The sequence below is a fragment of the Saccostrea cucullata genome, unplaced genomic scaffold (genome assembly GCF_032062105.1).
Source record: "Saccostrea cucullata isolate Sc308-1 unplaced genomic scaffold, CSIRO_AGI_Scuc_v1 ctg937, whole genome shotgun sequence".
NCBI classification, from domain to species: domain Eukaryota; kingdom Metazoa; phylum Mollusca; class Bivalvia; order Ostreida; family Ostreidae; genus Saccostrea; species Saccostrea cuccullata.
In genome coordinates, this window is record NW_026927959.1 from 15,835 (window position 1) to 28,435 (window position 12,601).

At 35.6% G+C, this 12,601-nt stretch overlaps 1 protein-coding gene across 2 annotated transcripts in view; it reads left to right on the plus strand.

Annotated features, from left to right (window-relative positions):
* Positions 1 to 10,161: 10,161 nt before the first annotated feature.
* LOC134276000 (uncharacterized) overlaps positions 10,162 to 12,601 on the plus strand; it is a 226,467-nt gene continuing 224,027 nt past the window's right edge. For both annotated transcript variants that reach the window (XR_009993962.1, XM_062758274.1), the window contains exons 1-2: positions 10,162 to 10,532; positions 11,218 to 11,442. Coding sequence is in view for 1 of the 2 variants with exons in the window: in XM_062758274.1 (XP_062614258.1) it covers positions 10,197 to 10,532; positions 11,218 to 11,442 (561 nt within the window). In the remaining variant the exon portion in view is untranslated. The remainder of the gene's footprint in view (positions 10,533 to 11,217; positions 11,443 to 12,601) is intronic.

The following is a 12,601-nucleotide window of genomic DNA, read 5'->3' on the forward strand; positions in this document are numbered from 1 at the left end:
AAGTAAAAGTTTAAAATTTTCAAGTAAAAGTGGGTCAAACTCCAAGGTCAAAAGGTCAAGTTTGGTGGTAACCAAAGAAAGGTCTTGTCACAAGAAATACAAATGTGAAATATGAACGTCATGGCTCCACTAAATTGAAAGTTCTGGATAAGGTTAAAGTTTTTGCAGACAAACAGACAGACAGAGAGACAGACGGACAGACACAACATAAACTATATACCCCCGAAACTTCGTTTACGGGGGCGTAAAAACAGAAATCAGTTTATTATAGAAAAGTTTAAACCCAAAAGTCGTCCCAACCAATCCTTAAATTGTTAAAGGGAAACTTGTCTATACACTTCTTTGACTACCTGTGACTTTATTGCCCTTTACATTTGAACTTCCATTGTGCCCTCCCCCCCCCCCGTCCTTTTGCCCAACTAAAATATGACCAATAATGGCTTTTCTGTCCTTGAAATATTGTTCCTATAGATGAATTCTTGAGAAAAACTTTGATCGGTCATTCTGGCCCCGCCCTATCCCCAGGGGTCATGATTTGAGCAAACTTAAATCTACACTACCTGAGTAAGATTCAACATGAGGATGCTTTCATATAAATATGATCAATCATGGCTTTGATATTCTTGAGAACATGGTTTTTAAAAAAAATTTCCAATATATTTCTATGTAAAACTTTGATTGGCCAATACTGCCCCGTCCTACCCCTGTGGTCATAATTTGATCAAACTTGAATCTACACTACCTGATGAGGATGCTTCCATATAAATATGATCAATCATGGCTTTGCTATTCTTGGGTAGAAGATTTTTTTTTAAAAATTCCTATGTACCCAATATTACTATGTAAAACATTGAACGGTCATTGTGACCCCGCCCTACCCCCGGGGGTCATGATTTGAAAAAACAAGTCCACACTACCTGAGATTGTTTCCCCATAAGTTTCATCTTTCTTAGTTTTTAATTTTTAAACATGCCACAAAATTTACACTTTTTCTGAATTATCTCCCCTGAAATAAGGATTGTTCTTCACTTAAACAAACTTGAATCCCTTGCAGCAAAGGATACTTTATGGCAAATTTGCTTGAAATCTGCCCAGTGGTTCTGGAGAAGTTGGAAAATGTAAAAAAGTTAATAGACAAGCTCAGGTGAGCTTGCAAAGCAAAATGACAGTAGAAAAAGACAAAATTTTTGATGAATTCAATTTCAGGACCAGGGGCTATTAACAACAATTATAAGTGATGTTTTGCTATGGAAACATGTAAAGAACACAGTTATATTTTGAGATGACGATTTTTTTTTCAAACAAGAGGCCCACGGACATTATAGGTCACCTGAGCATCATGTGACAACTTTCCAACAATTGAATTTGATTCGTGTTTTAAACCAAAGGCCATGATATTCACAATTTTGAAAGAGGCATCATTTTATATCATAACTATACACTTAGCATCGTTACTTTGGTTATTTAATACCCAGAGTAACAAAGAGACCTTAGGGCCACATATTTCAAATTTTGGAAATTTTATTTCATCATAAATAGTTCATTAAAACCAATGTGTAGATATCAAAGCATTGATTAATTTTCAGACTATGTACCCCACCCCATTTCCAAGAACCCTAGGTCCTAAATTTAACGAATTCTGGAAGACACATGTTTCATCATCATAAATATGTACTTATATCATTGGCATAATATCAGGGAGCAAAGGAAAAGATTTTCGAAAACTTCATGCATTTTCACTATATTATCATAAGAGCCCCACCTTAACACCAGAACCCCTGACCCAGGGGACCTGTACTTCACAATACTCAGAGCATTCCTTCCTCTTCATAACTATGTACAAAGTTCATTGGTTTAATACCCAGGGGCAGAAAAGATTTTTAGATAATTTATGCATTTTCACTATATAAGCAATAGTATCCCACCCTAACACCAGAGCCCTCAGCCCATGGGCCATGAAATTCACAATTTTGGAAGAGGCAGCCATATTCAACTTAACTTTGCACTTGGTTTGTTTATGTAACGCCCAGGATCAGAAAAGAAGAATTCAAACAAATAGTGCATTTTCACTATATAATCTATTTTGGCCCACCCTAGCAGTAGAACCCTTGACCCTGGGGCTATGAATTTCACAGTGTTGGTAGAGGACTCAATGCTAATTATAATCATACCAACAGTTTGACTAATTGATGATGTCAAGAAGTAATGAAGATTTTTAAAGATTGGACTAATTTCAGTGGTTTTGACCCCATCCCCAGGCCCCATGAGGGCAGGGACCATGAAATTCATAATTTTTGTTCCTCTTCACAAATAGGTGCTATATGCCAAAATTGGTTGAAATTGATACAGTGGTTTCAGAGAAGACGCTAAAAATGTTAACGAACGACGCACGACGACGGACAAAAACGGATAGAAATAGTTACCCGAGTTGACCTAAAAAGTGGCGATAGCGCAGTGTTTGGGTGCAGTAAATAGTAAAGGGAAGGTCTTTTCATCAGAAGTACACCTATAAAAAATAAAAGCCCTAGTACAAACTGTTCAAAAGTTATGGCCAAGGTCAAAACTATTTCTACCACATGAAAGGTCTTGCCACAATAAAAGCCTTGGCACCAATTGTTCAATAGTTATGATCAAGGTAAAAGTTGGTTATTTTTTAGGTCACGTTGAGTCATTCATGATCAGGTGACCTAATGCTATCCGTTTTTGTCCGTCGGGGTTCGTCGTTCGTCAACATTTGAACATTTTCAACTTATTCTCTGAAATTGCGTAACCAATTTTGGCAAGTAGCATCTATGGGTGAAGGGGAATAAAACAAAACTGAATTACAGGGTCCCTGAGTGGTGGGACTAAAACCATCAAAATTATTGCAATCTTTAAAAAGCTTCTTTTCTCCTGGACATCAAAGAGCCAAACCGTTGGCTTAATTGTCATAAACAGTGAGCCCTATACCAAAATTGTGAAATTCATGACCCCAGGTTCAGGGGTTCCGGTGTTAGGACGGGGGCTACATAGATCACATAGCGAAAAAGCATTATTTCTTATTTTGTTAAAGTATTTCAAACTCTAAGGTCAAGAGGTCAAATTTGGTAGTGCCCAAAGAAAGACCTGTCACAATGAATACACATCCGAAGGATCGGTCTCCACGTCTCTCAGTGGGATTCGAACCCGCGACGCAAGGATCAACCCCTTACTGTGCGCCACGCAGGTGACAAGTTTATTAAGTGGTATAGGAGGAGGTGTGGTTAATTAAGAGATGAATACCCTTCAATATTAAAGAAACCAGAAGTCTCTGTCGAGACTGAAGCTCTACTGGTTTGTACTTATAGCAAAGGAAGAGAAAAGTACTTAATAGTTGGAAATTGAAACTTTTCAACAGCAATAAATAGAATAATGATCCTTGATTAAGTCTCCTTAAGTTCTTAGTGCAGTCTACTTGCATGCCACATTTATATTATAATCAGACTAAAATTGTATTTGGAGTAGCATTTTGAAAGAATTTCACAGAAATTTCTATTTTTAGTAACCACGGCAACACCGTTCATCGAAATCAAAAACCGATACACAGAATTATGTATCTTGGTGTAGTCTACTTGTGTGCCAAGTTATATTGAAATCAGACTAAAACTGTAGAAGGAGTAGCATTTTGAAAGAATTTCACAGAAATTTCTATTTTTAGTAACCACGGCAACATCGTTCATCGAAATCAAAAACTGATAAATAGAATTGTGTATCTTAGTGTAGTCTACTTGTGTGCCAAGTTATACTGAAATCAGACTAAAACTGTAGGAGGAGTAGCATTTTGAAAGAATTTCACAGAAATTTCTATTTTTAGTAACCACGGCAACACCGTTCATCGAAATCAAAAACCGATACACAGAATTACGTATCTTAGTGTAGTCTACTTGTGTGCCAAGTTATACTGAAATCAGACCAAAACTGTAGAAGGAGTAGCATTTTGAAAGAATTTCACAGAAATTTCTATTTTTAGTAACCACGGAACACCGTTCATCGAAATCAAAAACTGATATACAGAATTATGTATCATATTGTAGTCTACTTGTGTGCCAAGTTATATTGAAATCAGACTAAAACTGTAGAAGGAGTAGCATTTTGAAAGAATTTCACAGAAATTTCTATTTTTAGTAACCACGGCAACACCGTTCATCGAAATCAAAAACCGATACACAGAATTATGTATCTTAGTGTAGTCTACTTGTGTGCCAAGTTATATTGAAATCAGACTAAAACTGTAGGAGGAGTAGCATTTTGAAAGAATTTCACAGAAATTTCTATTTTTAGTAACCACGGAACACCGTTCATCGAAATCAAAAAGTGATACACAGAATTATGTATCTTATTGTAGTCTACTTGTGCGCCAAGTTACATTGAAATCAGACTAAAACTGTAGAAGGAGTAGCATTTTGAAAGAATTTCACAGAAATTTCTATTTTTAGTAACCACGGCAACACCGTTCATCGAAATCAAAAACCGATACGCAGAATTGTGTATCTTAGTGTAGTCTACTTGTGTGCCAAGTTATATTGAAATCAGACTAAAACTGTAGGAGGAGTAGCATTTTGAAAGAATTTCACAGAAATTTCTATTTTTAGTAACCACGGCAACACCGTTCATCGAAATCAAAAACCGATACACAGAATTATGTATCTTAGTGTAGTCTACTTGTGTGCCAAGTTATATTGAAATCAGACCAAAACTGTAGGAGGAGTAGCATTTTGAAAAATTGTTTACAGACAGACAGACGGACAGACAGACAGACAGACGGACGTACGACGGACGCATTACTATCGCATAAGCTCATCTGGTCTCTGACCAGTAGAGCTAAAAATGGCAGTGTTAATGTTTTGTTATGGGAAAAAAAATTACGTGTCCGATCAAAAAGTAAAATAGCACCTGTACAATGACAATATATAACAAAGAATCCGTGTAAGTCTCATTAAATTTCATTCAGTGATGGAAGAGGAGTTGCGGATAACAGAAAGGTACCCCAAAGCGAAACAGACGTAGACAGACGGATATTCCGATGACATTACTATATACCCTACCGCTTTTCAAGCGAGGGGTATTAGAAACGGTGATAAAGCTTACTAGAATTGTTTAATAACCTTGTCATTGACCCATAACCCAACTTTCTATTGACAAATGTGAATAGTATGTTTACATTATATTTTATCATTTGTTTAACAAAAAAGGTTGCAATTATAGTATTGTGAAGGAAGGAGTAAAACTCTTCCAGATAATGCATGTATGTGTAATGGAGTATACAACATATCTTTCTAATGAGAAATATGAAAAAGGATTACGGAGAAAAAATCAAAGTTCAAACAAAGGTTTTTGATTGCTGGATCACATCCCCTCTACATACAAACCAAAAAGATGCTTTCAATTATGGAGTTTTCTGCTTGATGGTGAGATGCCAACTATATATTTACGGTAAGGTTTTTGATATTGAATCAAGCAGCTGAAATGTATACAAACACAATTCTTATATCCATACATGTTAGAAAGATGATTGAAATTGTGCATCTATAATAATTTGCAGAGAAACATCTATTTGGAGATTTAAAATGTCTGTTGACAATAACATCAACTGAATTGAAGCATATAAGAAGAGCTGTTGCTTCGAAATTCATGGTGGGCAAAGGTAAATATGAAAACATTTACACCTCCTTCGTTTATTAAATCATACTGATTAATACATGTATGTAGTGTAGGATTTTACCTTACCTCTTCATCGATATGAGCTTGTGCTATACCGTTGGCGTTAGTGTCAGCATCCAGGATCAAGTTTTAGGAGCTGGTCCATTCCCAAGCAACCATAAGCCCTATATAGACACACCTTGTATGGGTGATGCATTTTGGGATGGACATTGTCACACTTGCCTAAAGAAATATTAATGGATATTGTTGTCAGAATGCTCATTTAATTTCAAAGATCAAAGTACTCAGAAGTACAGAGAGCCGGGCTCATTTACAGAGTAGAATGGATTTCCTACATGAATCACGTTTATATTCTGATGAAAAAATTATTTTAAAACTATCAATATAAATGATAAGACACTGGCAGTGAGTTTTTCAATCCTAATACCACAATCCAATTTTGTCAGAATCAGAATTAATCTGGTACCGCAGCTGAATGTAAACAAACAGGCAAGTCTGGTTCCCTCTCCTGCTTTACCTCGTATGTGTAGAGAACTACGGTAACACTGATTATCAAAAATCCTTACGCTAATGAACTATGTTCTTTGACTTATGAAGTTTTCAAAGTCATTACTACTAATGTTTATTTTATATAGATAAAACTTCGTTTTATTTTTGTTGCTTTATTTAGCGTTTGTATTATCTCAAAAGCGGTTGAGAGTAAGAACTATATTTTTGCACGTAACTTTAAAATGGCGACTATGGGGTCAACATCCTGCCTTGAACAGGGTCACATAAGCCGGCAATTGCTCTTTGAGCAATAAGCCCGGCTAAAAATATGTAGCTGCAGAACTGTAGCTCTCCGAAACCAGAAGTCTCTGTCGAGACTGAAGCTCTACTGGTTTGTACTTATAGCAGAGGAAGAGAAAAGTACTTACGCAGTTGGAAATTGAAACTTTTCAACAGCAATAAATGGAATAATGATCCTTGATTAAGTCTCTTTATGTTCTTAGTGTAGTCTACTTGCATGCCACATTATATTATAATCAGACTAAAACTGTATTTGGAGTAGCATTTTAAGAGTATTTAACAGAAATTTCTATTTTTAGTAACCATGGCAACACCATTCATTGAAGTGAAAAACTGATATACAGAATTATGTATCTTAGTGTAGTCTACTTGTTTGCCAAGTTATATTGAAATCAGACCAAAACTTTAGGAAATGTAGCATTTTGAAAGAATTTCACAGAAATTTCTATTTTTAGTAACAACAGCAACACCATTCATCAAAATCAAAAACTGATATCAAAAATTATGTTCCTTAGTGTAGTCAACTTGTGTGCAAAGTTATACTGAAATCAGACCAAAACTGTAGGAGGAGTGGCATTTTGAAAGAATTTTACAGAAATTTCTATTTTTAGTAACAACAGCAACACCGTTCATCAAAATCAAAAACCGTTACACAGAATTATGCTTCTTAGTGTAGTCTACTTGTGTGCCAAGATATATTGAAATCAGACCAAAACTGTAGGAGAAGTAGCATTTTGAAAGAATTTCACAGAAATTTCTATTTTTAGTAACCACGGCAACACCGTTCGTCGAAATCAAAAACTGATACACAGAATTATGTATCTTAGTGTAGTCTACTTGTGTGCCAAGTTATATTGAAATCAGACCAAAACTGTAGGAGAAGTAGCATTTTGAAAGAATTTCACAGAAATTTCTATTTTTAGTAACCACGGCAACACCGTTCATAGAAATCAAAAACTGATAAACAGAATTACGTATCTTAGTGTAGTCTACTTGTGTGCCAAGTTATATTGAAATCAGACCAAAACTGTAGGAGAAGCAGCATTTTGAAATAATTTCACAGAAATTTCTATTTTTAGTAACCACGGCAACACCGTTCATCGAAATCAAAAACCGATACACAGAATTATGTATCTTAGTGTAGTCTACTTGTGTGCCAAGTTATATTGAAATCAGACCAAAACTGTAGGAGAAGTAGCATTTTGAAAGAATTCCACAGAAATTTCTATTTTTAGTAACCACGGCAACACCGTTCATCGAAATCAAAAACCGATACACAGAATTATGTATCTTAGTGTAGTCTACTTGTGTGCCAAGTTATACTGAAATCAGACCAAAACTGTAGGAGGAGTAGCATTTTGAAAAATTGTTTACAGACAGACAGACGGACAGACAGACAGACGGACGGACGACGGACGCATTACTATCGCATAAGCTCTTCTGGTCTCTGACCAGTAGAGCTAAAAATTAAATTGATAGACCGGAGAGCTACAGTGCCACCCATTGAAAAAACTGTTTATTTATTGCGCACAAAAAAGTGCGCTGTTTCTCGATTTTTTTTCTCCATGTTTTCAAAACTGCCATCTCAAAATATTACTAACCGTGAGTTCCTATCATATTTCTTCACTGTTTCCACAACATAACGTTCCTTATAATTGTTTTTAATAGCCCTTCTGGTCCTGAAATTGAGATCATCGAAAATTTCGTCTATTTATACTGCCATTTCGGTTTGCAAGTTAATTCAGCCCAACGCGCTTCGTTCAGATGTAAACTACGAAAGTAATTGATAGACTAGTATGGACTTTGCTGAAATCTAGCTTTTTTCGCAACTGAGGTCAGAATTTGGAAGAATTACTCCAGAACCGAGCGCACTTTTTTGTGCGCAATAAATATAGTTTTTTTCAATGGGTGGCACTGTAGCTCTCCGGTCTATCAATATAATTTTTTCGGAGAGTTACAGTTCTGCAGCTAGAAAATATGCGAGATGCGCATTACTTGTACTGAAAACATTCGTCTAGGTGAACTTCATAATCTTGGATTACCAATGGTTTACTTTAAAATTAAAAAAAAAAATACTGTCTTTAGGCTCTCTTTAAAAATTGTCTCGCTTGCAAAAATGGACCAGCTCTAGCTATTGTGCAATCTGGAATATAAATTTTGAAAATTCAGCTTTGATGTTGAAAATTTCTGGGTAAAAAGTTAATTCCCAAAATAACGACTGACCCAATTTCTTCATCCTCAGATGGAAGAGAGCACACAAACATTTTCAAGTAAGCCTGTTATCCATTTTTATATAGTAGTCATATCGTGTTAAATTTTATCGTAAACTATGATATTTTCATATATTAAGCACACCAAATACATACTAACTACTCAAATCATGGGCATCCATCTGAACGTTTCGTACAAATTCTTTTTTTAAAGATTGATTGTATATATATTGTTTAACGTCCCTCTCGATAATGTTATACTCACATGGAGACACCACCACTAGCCGGTGGACAGCTGCAAATTTTGTCCTATACTCGGAACTCAGGGCTATTGGGAAGGGAGTGATCCTTCTGGTGCCAGCACCTACTGGGACACGAGACCTCGGTTTATATACCCCTACATAACGGACCTTCGGATGAGATCGTAGATGCTGGCACGAATAAGATCCCTCACTGCTCAATGGCCTTGAGTGCAGAGTATTGGGCAATTTTGTGGCTCTGCACCGCGAGTGGTAGCGTCTCCTTATAAGTTAAAATTTTCGAGAGGGCTAATGAATTAATAAATACATGTAATTATGATGAGGAAGGATGCTTCTTCTAAATTTGTGAATTTCATGAACCCCAGGGTCAGGAACTCTTGTGTTAGGACGGGGCTTTATTGATTACATATCAATATGAAAACGCAATAATTCTTTGAAAATTTTCTCCTCTGCTCCTGGGTATTAAACTAACTACATTCCGGTATTTAGTTATGATGAAATAGGGTACCTCTTGAAAAATTGTGAATTTCATGGCCCCAGGGTAAGGAGATCTAGTGTAAGGGGGGGGTGTATTGATTATATTGTGAACATGCATTTATTGTTTGAAAATTTCTGCTCCTTGGTATTAACAAACTGACTACATACTTTTGTCATGAAGAGGAAGAGGGCCTCTTCTAAAATTGTGCAATTTCATGGCCCCAAGGTCAGAGGTTCTATTGTTAGGGCGTGGCCCTTTGATTATATATTGAAAATTCTTTTAAACTCATCTCCGCTTCTAAGTATTAAACAAACAAACTACATGTACATACATAGTAATTATGAGGAAGGGTCACTATTTTAAAATTGTGACTTTCATGGCCCCAGGGTCAGGGGTTCTTGTGTTAGGACTGAGCTGTATTAATTATATAGTGAACATGCATAAATTCTTCGAAAACCTTTTTCTCTGCTCACGGGTATGAAACAAACAAACTATAGTTATTATGAGGAAGGGTGCCTCTTTGAAAATTTTGAATTTCATGGTCCCAGGGTCAGGAGTTCTTGTGTTACTTAGGGTGGGCCTATATTGATTATTAAAAAAATGCAGTAATTCTTTGAAAATCGTCTTCTCTATTCCTGGGTATTAAACAAACTAACTACCTGGTATGTTTACCATGTGTCATTCTTCCAGAATAGCACCGATCGATAACTCCTGAGTGTGCTAAATATAACCCTATCCCAAAATGCATTGCGCGCGACGCCATACTTTCGGACAATAACAATGGAGGTGTCTGAGGCGGACAATGTATCAGCAGTGAATATTAGCGAAAAACACGAACGCAGAGGTGCAACTAAGCATTGTGCTTATGGTCTTTGTAAAAGTGACTCTAGATATATGGATAGACAAGGTATGGAAGGCGTTTTCTTTATTCGCTTTCCACAATTTCATCGTGAACCGGAGAAGTGTACTCGATGGGCCAATGCATGTCGACGAGAGAACTTTACTGCTTTGTCGGTAAAGAAGGACAGATATATATGTAGTTTGCATTTTAAGGGGGGTAGAGGCCCCACGGAAGAATATCCTGACCCAATTCCGGCAACAGCTACCAAATATGAGGTAAACACAGCATGTGAAACTTTTTTATAACGCCGCCAGTCAATGTTTATCATCATAGTATTGTGTCTAAAACATCACACCAAGATAAAGGGTAGATAGATGCAAATTTACCAACAATTTTTGTAGACCATGTACTACAATAATTCAATTCTCCCCCGCACAAGTCATAATTTAAAAGCAGGGATTAGAATCAGAGGAATCTCGGATTAGGCCTAGTTCAATAGTTGGTATATACAACCATGTTACAATACTTACAAACATACATACATACATGTAAAGTCAAATACTAAAGTAGATACAGTCTTTAATCTGTCATATAATATGAGGGTTGAAATATGTGCTAGGCTTATATTAAAATGACATATTACCTGATTACTGTTATGTAAAGTGTAGAATTTTATCAAATTTAAACACAAATCGCTCTTGGCAGAGTTGTTGACAATACAAATAACATTATAAATTCTAATTCAAAAAAATGTGTGTGCATGCATTTAATGTCTGCCTCATAGAATCTACATTGTCTTGTAAAATTCCCAATATCAAAAGTAAATAAATAAAAGTAAATAAGTACAGTAGTGGGTTTATAGTGTCAAAAATTTTTATTCATTTGATATCATAATACTATTTTGCCATATTATAAAAAAATCTAGAAAATGTATATTCTTATTGATATATTTGTTTTTAGCTTGAAAAATTTGTCAGAAGCAGAAAGAGGCCGTTAGTGCGAAAAAATTTGACATGGTCCCCAGAACCCAAACGCAAGAAGAGTCATTTAGGGAATATAGACATTGCTGAGACAGAAGCTGCTAGTGCAACATCTACTGAGGATCATCCCATTGCTAAATTAAATCTTGATACAGTCCAGGCAGCAGAGGCCTTATTAATGCTGCAGAATTCTGAAAGTGAAGAAGTGAGTTAAATTTTGAGGGTTTTTACTTTTTCGAAATTTTCTAGATTCATATCAACAGACTTTTGCTATCTCTCTGTCCCTAAGGTATACAAATTTTAAAGGTGTGTCTGGTTAAAATGTGTACTGGGTCTTTCATCTAAATATATTAAGTTATTATATAAATATTGCATTTAGTTGAGTTTGATATTGAAAAATTTCACCCCAAGAAAACCAATGTCAGCGGAGCCCCAGCCAAGGTTGACAGTGGTTTGCGCCTCCGTTGACAATGGTTTCCTAGCCTAGGTGAAATTTTTCAATGTTACACTCATCTACATGCAATATATATTATACACATACTGAATGTTCTAACAGTAATCTGGGTGCACATAAATTCTGCGCAGTCTCTATTTTTCGGAATAACACCTCGTCAAGCAATGTTGACTGTTGCTATGCTAGAAGACATGGCTTCATTATTCAGCGTGTACTAGCATTTTTTTTTTAAGTTTCTCGACAAATCAGAATCAACCCGAATCAACTAATTTGCCTGAAAGTGTAATATAAATAAATATCGTACTTTCATGTAAATTACTTGAATTCGTTGAGAAACAATTGTTAAAAAACACTATTGCCCGCTGAATAATAACACTACACCCTCCTGTGTAGCAACAGTTAAAAAAAAATAGTGACTGCACAGAATTCATGCACGCACGAATCACTGTTATATACATATTTGTATAAAACATTCAGTATAATATAATAAATATAGCATGTAGTTGAGTGTAACATTGAAAATTTTCACCCCTGGAAAACCATTGTCAACCTCGGCTGCACCTCAGTTGACAATGGTTTTCTTGAAGTGAAATTTTCAATGTTACACTCAACTACTTGCAATGTTTATATAATACAAAATTATTTTTACAATAACAATACTATTTCATTTTTTTGTTAAAAATTGAAATACTTTAATTAAATTAAATCTCCTTGCTGCTTCATTACGCAAAAAATATGCAGATGATGCGGTTTTTTCTACAATGCCTGCAACAGATTTGCCTAGTATATGATTCAACAATGAAATCATGTAGCATTCAATTAATCTTGATCAGGTAGGTTTATTTTAAATGCAAGGTCATTCATCTCAGTTCTATTTTTTATGTAAAAATTTTCAGTGGTTGACACTTAT